Source organism: Manis javanica, chromosome 5, assembly GCF_040802235.1.
Source record: "Manis javanica isolate MJ-LG chromosome 5, MJ_LKY, whole genome shotgun sequence".
In the NCBI taxonomy this organism is placed as follows: domain Eukaryota; kingdom Metazoa; phylum Chordata; class Mammalia; order Pholidota; family Manidae; genus Manis; species Manis javanica.
In genome coordinates, this window is record NC_133160.1 from 70,603,334 (window position 1) to 70,620,687 (window position 17,354).

Consider the following 17,354-nt stretch of genomic DNA (forward strand, 5'->3'; position numbering starts at 1 on the left):
TTTCTTCTACTTCATCCATTCTGCTGTTGAACCCCTCTAGTATATTTCAATTCAGTTATAACTTTGGTTTGGTATTTTCTTTTATTTTCTATCCCTTTGTTGACATTCTCATTGTGTTCATCCATTTTTTTTCTGAGTTTGGTGAGCATCTTTGATCATTACTTTGAACTCCTTATCAGGTAGACTGCTTATCTCCATTCCATTTAGTTTTTTTTCCTAGGTTTTATCTTGTGCTTTCATTTTGAACATACTCTATCTCCTCATTTTGCCTAACTCTCTGTGATTGTTCTATGTAGAAGGCAAGTCAGCTACCTCTCAGTGTTGAAGGGGTGGCCTTATGTAGGAGGGATCCTATGGGTCCTAGAAGCACAGTCTCCTCTGGCTCATCTGAACCAGCCACTGAAGGGGTGCTCCCTGTGTGGGCTGTGTGCACACTCATATTGTGGTAGGGCAGTAGATGTGGCATGTTGGTGGTGGGGCTCTCAGTGGTTACACCCATTGGTGCTAACAAGTCCGAAGGAGAATTCTAAAATGGAGCCTGCCAGCACCAATATTAGTAAGGTAGACTGAGACTTGAAAAATGGCTCCTGCCAGTGTCTCACTCACTGGGGAGAGTCCTTGATGTTTCCTACCTCTAAGGCAGAAGATTTAAGGTTTGTAAATGGGTCTCCTTTACCTATGTGATTTTCAAATTGGTGTTTTTGTGCTAGTTTCTGGGTCAAGTGAGTCTGCACCTGAACCCTTTAAGAGTAGATTTTCCATTCCCCAGTTTTATAGTTGTACTGAATGTAATCCCCATTGATTTTCAAAGACCAGTGTTTTGGGTTTGTCTCTCCTGTGCATAATCTAAGGGTTATGGTGCCTGACGTGGAGCTCAAATCCCTTACTCCGCAGGGAAAGTTCCATACCTTTGATATCCTGTCTTATTGTGATTCACTGCAGCTGGGGTGTGGCTTTTCCCCTGCCAATCCATGTCTCTGTTTCTCTTTCCCATCTGGATGCTGTCCTTTTATTTGTTCAAGATGCTCTGCTCATCAATTTTCAGGTCCTTTTCAGAGAGAACTATTTCATGTATTGTCAAAGATTTCTCATGTCCATGGGAAAAGGTGAATTCATGCTCTTGCTATGCTGCCATCATGAACTGAACTCCCAAAGCACTTACTTTTTGTTTTTACACAGCATGGAGATCAGTGGCTATTTCCTAGGTAATGGTCAGAAATTTTAAACCACTCATGTATTTCCCAAGTACTGGGTAACTGTGTCGCATTAAGAGGTAATGTGATTCACATTAAGGCCAATGTGACCAGGAGTGCAGAAGCAGCATGTTATAGTGGAAGAAGCACTGAACTCAGAGTTAAGAAGGCTGGGATTCTCAACAGAATTCTGCAGGAATGACCTTGATCTTAGAATTAGGTGATTAAGCAGGTGAACTTTATGGTTCTTTCAGCTTTAACTGTCCATTGTTCCATGTCAGGCTACTTCATCCCTTATGAAAACCTGCCAAATATTTAGGGCCACTTAAAAATTGCTTGCATCCGGTTTCACTTATTTGCAAGCAGAGAATCTGCCAGAGTATAGTTTTATTAAAACAAGGTTTATTATTATTCACATTTGGATATAAGTATGATGCTGTAAGTCAAGGGATGCCTCGAAACATAACTACTTATGCATTTAGTCAATCAATTTAAAAACATTTTGTGACCTCTTATTAGACTCTAGACACAATGGGAAACACAAAAATGAAACACACAGATCATTTGTGCAAAAAATGCCCCCTCTTACAGAAGAAAGGACATATAAAAAAATAACCATGCAGTGAAGTAGGTGATAGGCTACTTATAAGACTTAGATACAGGGAACAGCTGGAACTGAATAAATATTAATTTTACTTCTGATCTATCATTAACATAAATAATTCCATCCTGCATCCTTCATAATAATTATTTATTATTATATTAATGTAAAATTTAATGTTTATCTGTGTTTGTATGTGTCTTCTAGTTGTAATAGATGTTCAAAGTAGACGTTTTATAAAAATCAGATGAACAAAAGAACACAATGACAATATTCAATCCTGTATTACCGTTGCTAACATTCTGATGAATTCCTTCTAGCTTATTTCCATGCTCACCTAATTTTCTTATAACTTACTCTCTTTTCACTGAGCATACCATGAATTTTCCCATGTAATTAAAATAATTATACAATGTGTTTTTAAATGGCTGACTGTATTCCACTATGCGGGGAATACAATTTGCTTGGCCAGTACCCCACTCCACTTTTTTGGACATTTCATTTCATTCATTCACTTATGAATTATTTTTCACTACCCGCTACATTCAAGGAACTGTTCCTAGTCTTAGAAAATAGAGAAAACAAAACATAAGATGTACTTGCTGTCTTGGAACTTGCATTTTAGAAGCAAGATAATAATATCATAAATGAAATTAATTGGTTCTACCTAAGAAAGCTACTTACATACACTTTACAAGCTGAAATATTAATCTTTAGGCCCTCTCCAAAGAGGTTCAGATTATGCCCAAATCTTCTAGAATTGATTGGAGACCATGACTATTCCCACAGGATTCAGATTCAGGCTAGACGGTACCCACAGTGCTCACACCTTGCAAGCCTTTGCTGAAAGGAGAGCTTTCAGGCAGGCATTGCCCAGTCATCATTTTGAATGGAGGTTGGCAGCAACTGGTAGGGTAGGGCCCACATGAACCAGGAGTAGCTGTTTCACAGTAGGCCAGTACTGACATAAGCTTACTTTAAAAAGTGATTTAGAGCCAATAGATTCCCTTGCTTGGGAATTTGACCTGAGCTACCGAAGAGTATGAAGCAGTCAGAAAGTTAGAACTGAAGATGACTCTTACATGGAAAATGCTTGATTGCAGTTGCAATGGGCCATTGTAAGATTAATTAGTGAGGATGCAAAAGCCTTAAATAAGCAGCACATTTGAATCAGAGAAGAAAACATATCATCAATAGTGGAAAAAAAGAAACAGACACATGAAAAGCATCTGTTGTGTTCATATAAATGTACTAAGATCAAAATCAGGAATTCTCATTTTTTATGGACCCCAGAACAGTCTTGGACACAGAAGAGCCCTCTAAGTCCAAAAGACCCTGATTTCTCAGCTTTCTGGAGTCTCTTACACCCATTATTGAGGTAACTCTCTAGTCCTTATGACCAGAGGAACTCAACAAAAAGAAGTCTTTATGCAGAAGAGACAACATATATATAAAGAACAATACACAATAACACATAGTTCAGTCCCATCCAACTCATAAAACAAACTTTACTGATGTTTTTGATTTGGGAACTATTTTATATAGACCCAAATTTCCATTCTTTAAAATTTTTTTTTTTTTTTGGAGTAGGTCATTAGAAAAGTCAGTTTCTTTTCCTTAATATATGTTATACAAAAACTAGGTACAAGGCATTATGTTTAGGCACTGGGATGGTTTTAGAGATGAAAGACACATTTCTTTACCACAAGAAGCAAACATCCTAAAAGCAAACCTGACTCTACAATGCAGGGTAATAAGTCCTTTGATTTGCAGAGGATGCTAAGGGGAAGACAAAGAGGGGCATCTAAATCCAAGTAGAGAAGATTTCCTGAGGAAGGTGACTCTTAAGCTAAGTTTTAAAGGATGAACAGGAGTTAGCCTGTTTCAAACTGCAGTTCAAGCTAGAGTTCTCTGATCACTAAGAAAAACATTTATTCTCATTGTGTTTTTAAAAAACTACTGAAGATTTGTGCTCATTTTCAGTTCTGATACCTTGACTGTAGGTATGCAGTATCTGTAACAGTTTTTGGGTAATCTTTGGTTACCAAAATTATCTCTCCATATTCTTTCTCTGCAGTACCTCCCAAATTTGCTGGATTATGGGGATCACCTAAAGCTCCTAATTATGCATGTACCCCAAAACTGTCCTGTGGAGATTCTAATGCATTAAGTCTGGATTTTTTTTCAAGTATACAGCTAGTACTCATTATTAGGCATGTTCAGGAATTATGTTTCTGCTAATTTTTTCCAGGATTAGTAAATAAGAAAAGAAACATAAAATTTCATGTTAAGCCAAAAACTTTCCTTTTAGTTGAATTTCATAGGTAAACACACCCCCCCTACACATGTATATTATTGTCTTAAAAATTTTCAATGAGTGAATTTCTATTTATTCAGGCCATCATCTTGTGTGAATTTCATTGTTTTACTTTCATTGTAATCTACTCATGGATTACTCCTAGTTCAAGATATTCATTCTATTCACATCCATGTTTATGATTTTTCTTTAGAGAAATACAGCTTAGATTGAGCTTTCAGGAGTTTGGGTAGGATGGTATGAAGAGTATAGTGGATGGCTGCTATACCAAATTGAGAAACACAGATATGAAAAATATTTAATAAAATATGGGCATAAAGGGGTTAGTTACTGTTTGGAAGGGATGTTCGATGAAGGAAGTGTAATGCTGCTATGCTGTCAGGGATTTGCTCCACTTGAATTCCAAGAAGTGTGGCAAGAGCATGAATCTCATGACAATCTACAACTCTTCTGGATTAGTAAGTAAAGCAAGCACTGACTTTATTATCAAGTTGGAGGGAGGCAAATCATTCCACAAATACCAATTGTTATTGACTCAATGTCTGAAGTCTGTTTACTGAACAAGAGCATAAGCAAAGACTCAGAATAATTTATCAATGGAACAGGAAGGTGGTCTTTTTTCAGAATAATAGGAGATAATATGACTCCCACAAAAGGAACAATCATATATAATCTAGAACTATTCCATTTGTCACACTAGTTAAGTATTAGACATCTTCCTAAGATAGGTGGAACTGGAAACTCGTTAAAAGGGACAGTGTATACTTACTAGTTCCTTTGTGTAATTATACATCACAAATTTATAGGATCTGTTTGAGGGCAGGTGCAGCCATTGTCAATGCATCTTTGTCATCTTCATAAGTTTCAGTTCTTAGTACCTCTCTATGTATTATTTTATATAAGTATGTGAAGCAAGTAGACTCTTTCTCACTCTTTTAAAAGGTGTATATGAGGGTACTTGTAGCCCTATGAACTGATCAAGAATATTTGTGTTTGGGTGTTATTACATGTTTGTATAGAAATTCTGTGCTTGCGTGCCTGCAGCTGGCAGTAACTCTGGGATAATCCAGTGGCACTCTCCCCCTGGAATATCCATAAGTAACTCTTACTACCCTGAGGTAATCAATAAACACATCAGGGTCTGAAAGATTCCAACCTGATTCAGTACACTGACAGAGAGCATACATGTCCCAGAGGCAGAATCAAATTAACAAAGACTGTGAGACTGATAAATAAAAACAGAATGTCATCTATTAGTTCAAAATGGGGAATTATAAATCATAGAGGAATGGAAGTATTAGAATTTGTACCACCAGAGGATCCTCTCCTGGTAGTCAGGTTATATGGAATGTATTTACCAATTGAAAGATTTATAAAATTGCTTTGCAAATTACTGTCCCAGAAAGCATAAGTGCTTATGATCAGCATATTACTTTCCTATAGTAGTTCTGTATAGAAATACGAACTATAAACAGGAAGTTGCTGGCTGAGTTTAGAATCAGAAAAAAAATAGAAGAATTGAATTCTTAATGGTCCGCCTCTGACTGACTGATGGCCCACCTCCCAGCTGCAACTGAACCTTAAAGTCTGTTAATCAAAATCTTAGCATCCAACTCACTTCAGAGGTGTGTAGGCCTGTAACATTAGAAATACTTGTTTGGAGAAGACCAAGGTTTCCTCTTTCCTAGATAGTGCTAACATTTATGTTTGTAACTCTTTATTTGTATTAAATTTACTTGGTTGATTCTTTCTTTCAATAGCAATGAAAAATACTTTGGTAAGAGCAAAACATTTCAGGCCAGAAATCTAGTTATCTTTGTTGTGATCTATTCTGGTTTAACTCTGAGAGGCACTTGGTTACAGCGACCTCTCACCCCAGTGACCTACTGGTAGAACTTATTCTAGCATCTTGATATCATACTGACAGATGGAAAAAAAAAACACTTTAATTAAAGTCCTGCTCATATTTTCATTTTCAACTCAAACGTGTATTTTTCTATATTTAAGAGCCACATGTACGTTTCCAAGATACATCTACTTTTTTTGTAGTAAATAACAAATCATTAAGCCTTCCCAGAAAATGGCACTTCTAATTGAGGCCTGGGTATTACTTTGAATATCAATGGCTACCTTTCAAATCCACTATAATTAAAAGTCCTATCTTTCCTGAAGCAGATATCTACTTTGATTCCATCAAGGTTTTCTCATTTTCATTCTGACCTAAAAAGAGTGTCACCTGCTAAATTACTAGCATGCCTTGCTGTATATCCATACTGGATATTCTGTGTTATCCTGTAGCACAGCCATCTCCTCTGGATCTGAGAAGCTGTCCATCCGGGAATACACCACCATATACCATGTCTTGCTATATCTGAACCTGCCTTAATTTTAACACAGACTTTATCCAAATATTTAATTTGGGGATGGAGATTTCATGGGAAACACGCCACCAGTCCACACCCAGTTCTGCAACGTAAACATCATCCACTAATGACAGGAGTCTCCCCTCGGGCAAGACTTGGCCTGAGTCTGGAATTGAGTTTCTCAACCATAAACTTCCAGGGAATGACTGCTTCTAGAAATCGGGGTTGGCATGCTAGAAGTTAATTTGGATTTTTTGCCTGTTTTATAGTGTCTGATAAGAGCTGTCATTTATTTTGAATCTCAGCATATATCTGAAAGCAATTATCTAACAAAGTTTTCTGAATCTACTAAAGAACAAGTTTTGAGAAGATGCTTTCTTCATTTTATTCCCTGTGGGTCTCCTTATCAAGACAAACAAAACTGCCAAGTCTTATTGACAAAGGCCTGAAAAGTAGTAAGGTTTCCTAAACATTTACAGAGTTTTCTCAGCTAGTTTAGTCCAAATTAGTACCCAAGAGTAATAAAAGCTTTACTACAAGATTTATTTTTAATTAAGAAAATAATTTGGGTTTTAATTAGTGAAAAATATTTCTTATCAATCTGTTGTACATGAATAATCTATTTTGAATTTCTTCCAAGTTATATGAAGCTAATTTGGTCTAGAACGTTCTGAAATTACAATATCACTAGGAATTTCTTATGCACCAAAGCAACTATTGGTTAAAAGAATCAATGAATAATTAGATGCTCATAGTCCTACTGCTCTATGATGAAAAAAAAGTGCAAAACTTTAGTTTTATAGATTACAGATTAAAGCATTCTTAAAATTATTGATAAAAATTTTAGCATATTAAGAACATTTTAATCAAGACTTCAGTTCATAATCAGGTATTGGTTTAACTCTTTTGCCTGTGTATTACTGGCTGAATTGAGAAAAAAAGAGAAGAAGAAAGTCATGAGATGATTGCAAAGATTTTCATTTGTAAAGAATAGATAGGTTAGAGGACTCAGATTATTCCTGATGTATAAGTCAGAATTATTTATATTTTGGGTGTATGAAAGTTGATAATTCCAAAAGGCCACATGCCACATTACTTCAAACTATCCTGATTTTCAGATACACATGCTGATTGTGCCCAAAGATGAGCTATCTGTATTTCCAGCTCATATTCTAGGAGCTGAGAAATAGAGTTCTTGAATATAAGAAGATGATGAAAAATACCTGAAATTTTATTTGCACAACTTGTAAAATTATGGTCAAGACAAAGGCCTTTAAAACTTTATTCTCTTCAACCCTATCTTATCTGACTTTTATGTGGATAAAATTTTTTTCACATTTGAAAAATTACATTTTTTCTATCTTGAATATTGCTAGTGTCATGACAAATCCATACACGTCCTGATAAGTAAACCTAGCTTTACTTTTTATGTTAGTGATCTTCAGAAGGGAAGTAAAATCCCTTCTTTTCCTTTTACACCTTACTTCAATTAGTTCTCCAACTTTATAATGCCTGCCTCAAGTAGAAATATGTGCAAATGGTTCCCTGTGGAGCTGGCAGATGAATTTTAAGAAGTGAAAGAGGAAGAAGTAGCTCCTTAAACAGGTTGCTCTGCCCCCAACCTGAGACCCAGTGGGACAAGATCTCCCAGGAATGTACCAAAATGGCTATATTTGCTTATTTAATTCCTCTCTCATTTTGCTTACACTTTTACTCCAAATAGGAAAAAAGAATAACAGAGGTAATGACCTAAATGAGAAACTGGTCAGCAGAGGGAATAAGAGAGTTTTATAGGTGAAATTCTTATTCGCTATAAAAGCAACAATCTCTGAATTCTGATCGCTTTCCAATGCAGAGGAGGGTCTGCTGAATCACTTTCCTGGCTCTTCCATAAGTTCCTCATGTTCTTTCTACTTGTAGAATGGGTTTGCCACCATTTCTAGATGTGGTTCCATTTAGTTCTTACTGATGCCTGGGTTCTTGTTTGTGGAGCCGAAGAATGAGCTTCACAAACAGTCAAGGTAGGAGAGCAAGGTACAGGCTTTTATTTAGAGATAAAGTGAAAGGACAGAGCTCCCGGCACAAGAGAGTCCGTAGTGGTGCGTTGTCTAGGGGGTTTTATAGGCAGTTGAGGATTTTTCGAGAACATGAAAAAACTTAGGAGTGGGAGTTGTTAAGTGGTACCTGAATATTAAAAATTAACTTAACTGTAAGGAATTTCCTGCCTTGATTTCTCTCTGGGACATCGGAGCCTTGGTCTGGGAGCATAACAAAAGACTGCCTGCCCAGCCCCCAAGGTGGGCTGAGGTATTGTCTACTTGCTAAAGAGTCCTGCCTCTTGAATTTCCTGGGTGTTAAAATGCAATCTTATCTTTAAGATGGAATTCTTCCTGCCTTTATGCTGTTTACAGCTGGGTCTGCATGCTAAGTTAGTTGCTCAGTTTGCAGAATCACCTTGTCAGATCTGAAGGAGGAAAGGCAGCACATAGGCCTGGGCCTTTTAGCATGTTAAAGTAAATCTTACACATGGTTACAAATGATTAGCATAATAAAACATGTGCTACCCTTCTTTATCTGGGAAACATTATTAACTGATCTCACTGAAGAATGATTCTAGAGCTCAATGTTTACCAGAGAGTTTTAGCAGTGGGGGGGGGGGTTTCCTTGTATGTAGTTACATTGTTCTGACTGCAAATATCCTGCTCTGCCCCCTCCGGAGGCTCTCACTCTACTCTGACTACATCCATGGTCCCTGTCTCATTCCCCCCTCACCCAGGGGGTGATGACTGCTCTGGCTGCTTCATGCTGAGACGGGGCACAGTAAGGGGTGCAGCTAGGTCTCCATCAGTGGATGGCTGAGAGGGCCTTGGAAGATGGGCACCTCTATTCCAGGTTCCATTTCTATTACTATTTGCAGTTTTGTGGCTTCTAGGCAAGATAGAACAAATCATGTTATTAAGTTAAGTAGCAATATCTGAAGTTGGATTTTCCATTCTGGAAGGACAAACTTGATGAGATTAGGAATGCATGGTTGAATATGAGAACTAGAAATAGTAAAACTTTAATTGAAATGACAGGAGAAAACTAAAACCTCTGGGAAATCATAGCCAGGTATTTTGAAGAAGCTAGAATTCTGGATCTAGTTTATGTCTCAATGACTAGTACTAGGGTTTAGTATGGACAAGGCTGCATTATTGAAACAATACTTTTCTCCAAAATCACCCTCAGTTTTATTAGAAGTAGCCAGATTAAGAAAATAATTAACACTTGGCTTTATTATTTGCATAAGTACAACAAGAAGAGCAATTGATTACACAGGCTCTTTTAAATGTGCTTTGCTGGAACTTTTTATAAGGAATTTCAGGTTGAACTTTTAAAGGCCTCGAGGCCAGAAAGCCAAGTAAGACTTGCCATCAGGTTGTGCCTGCAGTACCTGTACATTTGGGTGAATTCTTCTCTTCTTGAGGTTCCCAAGACATCCTGAGGTTCCTGCACCTTCCAGGAAGTGACCTTCCTTACTCACCTGGTAAGGCTGCTGGGAACCCTGTAAGCAAGGTACCAGGCCAGTTCTTCCAAGGGGCTTTGTTGGCTTTATAAAGTCAACCTTAGTTCCTTAAAGCTGTTCATATCTGAGTTTTATGCATGTGTCTCTCAGGTATGACATTCCAGTCAAAGCCTTGGTAGTATAATCTGTCTTTTTAATTGGTCCTCTTACAAGGAAAGCAGGTTCTTATTGAACTTATGCAAATAAACATACTGCCATGAAATATAAAAATAGTCAATGAAAGTTTTTAAATTCTGGAGGGATCAGGTAGAGAGAAAGATAAAGTTTTAATTCTGCTTATAAAGATAGTCATTTACTAAACTGTTGTCAGTTTAAGAGAAAAAGCTTAAAACAATTTATCAGCAACATTTGAAACAAAAAGCCACAAAATCATCTTCCTTAGTTTACTTAATCTTATGTAACCAATACCTGTTCTCCTGAAATCTAGTTCTTTACTAGTTTAGGAGTAATAAAACAGTGACTATAAAATGACAAAACTTACAAATGATAATGGTTAAAGATCTAATGAGAGCTTACTGTAAGACAGTTGACATAAGGAAATTCGGATATTTCTGTAACACAAAACATTAAGTAACAAAGTTTAGCATCATTCCCTTTGACAGTGCTTTCCAGGAAATTAAGCAGGTAATTATATATCAAATAAATAAGCCAAATTAGTCAAATACTTTCTCCAATGAGAAAAAATTCCTCTGATATGTTCCAGGAGCCCTCTGGAACATATCAGAGTTAACTATTAGAACTTAAAACTATTAGGTACGGTAATGTTTAGTAAACACTGAGAAGCAGGCTACTGTAAACTGTTACACTAGCATTCTTTAGGTTGACAAATATATGAGCATTTTATAATTTCTGTAACCATGAGCTTTACAACACAATTTCTCACTAAGCACAAAGTATATCTTCTTAACTTAGCAAAACTTTAAGGTTTTAGGTTACCACAAAAATTCTCAGACTGTAGGTAGGTATACACACTGTAACACAATTATTAAGGCGTTCACTTGCCACACTTATTTAGTTCACTAATTTCTAACTATGCTAGATTACTTATAAGACATTTACTGAATATTAGACAAAGTCAGGCTTTTAAGCATTTTATTCTTGAAAGATTTAGCAAATAACATCAACTTAAATGACTTTAGGTAAATTTAGGCAGCTGATAACCCTAAGGACATGTCCATTTCAGTTCAACTTAAATTAGCATTAATGCTTAATATTTTCCATTAGAATTCTCTGGAAGTTTTAGAATGCCCAATTTTTACAAACGCTTGTCTTTAAATCAGTTTCATTAATACCATCCAGAGGTAGGAATATCTTTTATCTACATGCTTAGGCACACAAAGATACAGACTGAGACATAATGACTACACTTAGCAACACTCTTCGTAAAAAGAACATATACACAGACAGATAAACTGACACAGAGACTTGAGTTACTGATATCCAATTGCCTTTCCTTTTAGCTTATTTGACTAAAAGTATCTCAGTTTTCAAGAATACACTCTACTGGTGAGCAGTTTATATAACTGGGTTAAGGTTTAGATGGCCCCAGACTAACAGGACCGATGAAGACTTTGAACTGATAGGGACTGTGTGTGTCCTGGGGGTGGGAAATGAAATGCAAGCACAATTCTAGCTCCAGTCATTTAAAGCCAGGCTGTACTACAGAAGATACATTTCTGCTGTTTCAGTGAGTCTAGTTTAAAAACCTCTCAATTTTTTAAGATAATGAACCCAATAAGCAGAATAGATTTTCTACCAAAATAATTTACAAAACTAGTTCCACATTATAGTCTAAGGGACTTTTGACTATTTTCTTTCCTTGCATTAAAATAGATTTAGCTGAATAACTTTATTATATTGTATACTTCTCTCAGGGGCCAAGCCTCTCCATCAGAGAGTTTGTATTGAGGCCAGGCTTGTGTGCAGAAGATAAAGCACTTTTTCCTTCTCAGGGTCTGGGGATCAAAATTGCTCCCAGTTCCTCAGAATGCATGCCAGAGGCATGTCTGGCTTTAAACTTGAAGAGGAAGCTCCCACCTGGAAGAGAGAAAGATAGGTGTGCGACACTGCAACACTTGGTCAGCCTTTCTCTGTGAGGGCGTCCCCTCTTCCTTGCAGCATGGGTGACAGTGGTCAATCATCTCCTCTGCCAGGCTTACTGGATTTAACCACTCCTAACCAGCGTGGCCTGCACCTTGCCTTCATTCCCCTCTTGCCTTCCCACTAAGCAAGAGTTGCCTTGGGGCTCTGAATTTAGTGGGACCTTACCAGTGTGCTCCTACTTACCCCTTTTGGGAGTTTCCCTAGTTTTCTCTGCACGAGCTTTCCTTGAGCCCCCTGCCTGTCTGATAAGTGCAGGGACTGTGTGGCTTCCTGCTGCAGAGCCCTGATCTAAGTCACAAGCTTGTTTTGCTTTCCCAGGTCTGCAGAAAAGGAAATCCCTAGCCCCAGGACGTCTGCCTCTAAGGAAAGGAGATCAACAGAATAGAGCCATTTACATGTTGGTCTCAGGTTTCAGCTTGATTACTTTACAGACTTCATTTACATTACACAGGAGAAAGTGGTGCAGGCCTAAAAGGACTGCTTTGAATGGGGAGCAAGGGAATTTTTTGCTAAGGCCAGAAATAAAATTCAAGGGCTGCCATGAACATTTATGGGTGGGGGGGGCACCTATACTCTCAAACACCAGTTTCTGCCACTGCCTGGAAATTATCTTGCCAGTCACCCACTATAACAAATCTGATCACTGAGACAAGAGGTCAGGGGTCATCTACAACTCTCGCATAGGCAGCAGCCTAGCTGGAGGTTCACCTAGCACCGTGGGATCAATCAGCCAGAGCCGAGATCCAAGGACCACTGTCTACTAGTCCGGTCTGCCCTCAGAGTCTGCAGATTAGGATAGGAAAGTAGGAAATCGTCTCAGCCACTCCTTGACATTGCCATCTGTCTAGAGGCGGGGGATCAAGGAGCGGCAGACACCGGGAAGCCTTTCACCCAAGACTTAAGACTGGTAGTCTACGCTAATCATCTTTTAAGTGGCTAACGGGTGCCCAGACACATTTTTATGAGAAAAAGTACAGCATTTAGTTAGGAATAAGAGCGAAGCGTGGATCTCCTACCTTGCGGTGGTAAGCATCGGGCTCCATGAAATTGATGAAGTTAGAAGGGAGGTAGGAACGCCCCCTGCCTCACTGACGCCAGGGCGGCCTGAAGAAGCAGGTTGGAGGTCAGAAGCAGAGACAGAGAGTCACTCCTCACGGACATGCAATTGGGCTGTCGGGGTCTGATTCCAGACACACGGGACTTTGAGAAGCTGCTGAAGTGTAGCCTCAGCCTAGACTCTTGCAGGTGCCCACGGCTTTCCTCAGTCCCTCATATCCGAGGAGATGCCTCTGAAGGGGAATCCTGGCCTCTACTCAGCTGACATTCCCAGCTCCCAAGGGAGACGGGGGATCCACTGAGGGAGATGCAGGGGAACCAGTCGCTGGAGGCTTTGAGATCGGCAGCCAGGCTAGTCCCATTTAAGTGGCTGACAAGCCCCCGATTTTGTGTGCCACAGACGGCTTCCTTCTATAAGAACAGCAAAAGAAAAGGCGGACTTGGATGCCGATACTCACCTCCGAAGTTATCCCGAACGAGCCCCCAAAAATGATGCCGGGGTTCTTGTTTGCAGAGCCAAAGAATGAGCTTCACAAACAGTCAAGGTAGGAGAGCAAGGTACAGGCTTTTATTTAGAGATAAAGTGAAAGGACAGAGCTCCCAGCTCACACCAGGAGGGGACAAGAGAGTCGGTAGTGGTGCGTTGTCTAGGGGGTTTTATAGGCAGTTGAGGATTTCTCGAGAAAATGAAGAAACTTAGGGGTGGGGACTTGGTAAGTGGTTCCTGAATATTAAAAATTAACTTAACTGTAAGGAATTTCCTGCCTTGATTTCTCTCTGGGACACCGGAGCCTTGGTCTGGAAGCATAACAAAAGGCTGCCTGCCCAGCCCCCAAGGTGGGCTGAGGTATTGTCTACTTGCTAGAGTCCTGCCTCTTGAACTTCCTGGGTGTTAAAATGCAATCTTATCTTTAAGATGGAATTCTTCCTGCCTTTTACCATGCCGTTTACAGCTGGGTCTGCGTGCTAAGTTAGTTGCTCAGTTTGCAAAATCACCTTGTCAGATCTGAAGGAGGAAAGACAGCACATAGACCTGAGCCTTTTAGCACGCTAAAGTGAATCTTACACATGGCTACAAATGATTAGCATAATAAAACATGTGCTACTCTTCTTTATCTGGGGAACATTAACTGATCTCTCTGAAGAATGAGTCTAGAGCTTAATGTTTAACATAGAGTTTTAGTAGGGGGGTTACCTTGTATGTAGTTACATTTATCTGACTGCAAATATCCCACCCTGCCCCTTCCGGAGGCTCTCACCCTACTCTGACTACATCCATGGTCCCTGTCTTATTACTACTGTTAGAACTGGAACTTTGTATTGATTTGGCTGATAACTACCCAAACCCTGGCCTCTTTGTCAGGGTAATTTTCATTCACACTATCATTTTTTTATTATTTATTTGAAGAGTAACCCAAAGTACTTACTGGGTTGAGGACTACAGTGAAGAAAAGTTCACCTCCTTGAATACTCTTGTCCAGCTCTTTAGGACCTCCTGGATATTCTTTGTAGAAGATTGTGTGAGTGAAAAGCCCACAGGTTTGTCTTGGAAGAACCTGAAAAAAGAATGAACAAGTAAGGAAAAAGTTTCTTTCAACCAATTAATTTCTTGAAACTTACATTTTTTTCTTCATGAAAAATGATGCACAAGTTGATGTCATTATTCAACTCTTAACTAAGGTCCAGAAAGTGAGGATGATGTCAGTACAGAAGGAATACTGAAGAAAGCTAAAGAAACCTTCTAAAACTAGGATAGACCCTGGATTATTTTAGCTACTTATCTATTTTAAATCTTCAAGTCAGTGTTATGAAGCCTAGTATGTTCTACCATCTTAAAAATAAAACAGAAAAGAAGTAAAAGGAAACTTAAAAAATTTTTAAATATTGGAATTGTTCGTGTTACATTGTAAATCTAGCAGGCAGAAATTTTAAGGATAACACTTCCTGCCAGATTCTACACACACATTAGAAAATGAAGTCAACTATTAATGTGATTTTTAGGAAATGACATTTTAAATTAGAGCAAGAATTTGGGACACAAATCATAGTATCTGCTCTAGTCTGAAAGGATGACTGCAGGTTATAGTAGGCTCCAAATTCTAAGTCTGAAGCTTGCCAGTTCCAAAAAAAAAAGGGATTATGTGTTTTGTTAGTAATTTTTATGAAGTGTTACAAACAAATCAAAAAAGATCTCTTAGTATAGTCATCTTTTCAGCTTTTGTATATAAGAGGCATTATTTGCTTCAATTATATACATTTGTGATAAAGACAAGTGTTTCTCTAATTCTTACAGCTTTTCTGGTAAAATATCTGCAATTATAAAAGAAAGTGTGAGTTAAAGCCCTATAAAATGGCACAATCTTTTGCTAAATTTTATATAATGACTTCTTTATGACCTGTGTCTATCACACTACATGTAAAGTAGAAAATTAATGAATATACTTTGGAGAGCTACAGTATACAGAGTCACAAACAGATCTTCTGCTTATAGTCCTCAGCAAATTGATCTTTACATTTTCTGTTTTTATTCTTAAAGCACATTTGAGTCAGTAAGTGCTTTTAAAATAATACCTGTAAAGGATATCCCATGCTTTACAACTCTCTACAAATATACTAGCTTTTTCTTTAGTTTGAAGGTGTGTTATAATACATTTCAATCTAGCACTTGGAAGGTTTTTCTTAGAAAATATAATTCTCAGATCAATCAGTACATCATATATTACTGCATAAATGAAAACTTTGTTACTTATTTTGATAAATTAGTGAAAGTTATATCTTTAAAAGCTATTTTATCTTTATAAAATAGTTAATAGAACTTCAGTTTATTGCTGAGTATTAGCTCTAATGGTATCTATGTTTAAAAACATACATTCTCATAATGTTATATACAAAATCAAGGACAAAAAAGAACTAAATGTGAAGTTTCTAACTGAATTAAATATATTCCCTAACAATTCATGGAAATGTGATTTCCTAGAAATCAAAGCTTTATAAAGCATGCATTTATGTACTTATTTAACAAATACATATTCTAAACTCTATTTAAGTCCATGTGGGAGAACACAAAAAAATATGCTTTCTACTCTTGAAGGATTTACAGTGTGGAGTAAGGAGAAATACCCAAAAGCTAAATAATGATATACCTACATGTGATTAAATGCCAGGTTATTTTTCATTTTAGAAGTTCATGATTTTGAATTACTTTTAGGATTCAGTTTGAGTGTCTTGTTTGAAAAATTATGGGAACATAGAGAACCATCTTTGGGACTTGATTGCCTAGATGATTCTGTGCAAAATGGAGAAAGAAGTGAAAAGAAAGTTGAGTTTTGTTTATTTCTCAAATTGTTTGAGTTTGAACCCAGGGAAAAAGAAGTATCAGGCTTCACTCTGCATCTCTGGGGAGAAGCACACCTGCTGAGAGGAGGAGAGCCACCATAAGCTCTGGGATGACCAGCAGGCTGCCACAGGCGGCTGAGGAGATGGCCATGGTCCATCGTCTTGCTCCCTGAACATAATGCTCCAGGACACTGAACACATTCTGTGAAGCCAGTTTCCTGTACCTAAGGCCTAAATCTGGAATAACTGACATCAAATGTGTCTGGAAGCTACCATTAGAGACTATCTAGGATGCTGCCAGCAGGATTGATAAGAGTCTCTATCAAAGCGCATTTCCATTAAGAACAGTAAGTAGATAATCAGAATCTATAGTCCAGTTGCTTAGAGCTCTCAGGTTTTTCTCAAGAGAATCACATTTAACAACCAGGGGTTAGGGTAGAGAATCCTGCTTCCCATCAGTTCCCTACTGAATGAAGATAGACAAAATAACGCGATAGGACCGGGTGTTCAGAGACTCTGGTTCAGGCTCAAACACCTTGCAAAGCAGGCTTTTATGTTCCTAGTGGAGTTATAAGGTGATGTTATAGGAATTCAGAGGAGAATAAGATCAGTGTAGGCCTGGGTTAATTCTATGGTATTGAAATTCCATAGAACAAGGTACTTTACATTAAGTTATATAAAAAACAGGACTTGATATGAGAAACAAAGGAAATAGGAGTAAGTAAAAAGTGGTCAGAAAGTCTTTTGAGGTGGAAAGAACAACAAAGGCATGGACATAATAAAACTGTTTCAGACCTTTTTGGCAGGAGTGAGTCTGTGT

At 38.0% G+C, this 17,354-nt stretch overlaps 1 protein-coding gene across 1 annotated transcript in view; it reads right to left on the reverse strand.

Annotated features, from left to right (window-relative positions):
* Positions 1–17,354, reverse strand: part of LOC108384227 (bifunctional heparan sulfate N-deacetylase/N-sulfotransferase 3-like) — a 131,325-nt gene that overhangs the window by 87,695 nt on the left and 26,276 nt on the right. The window contains 1 exon segment of the mRNA XM_073237090.1: positions 14,626–14,754. Coding sequence (XP_073093191.1) covers positions 14,626–14,754 — 129 coding nt within the window.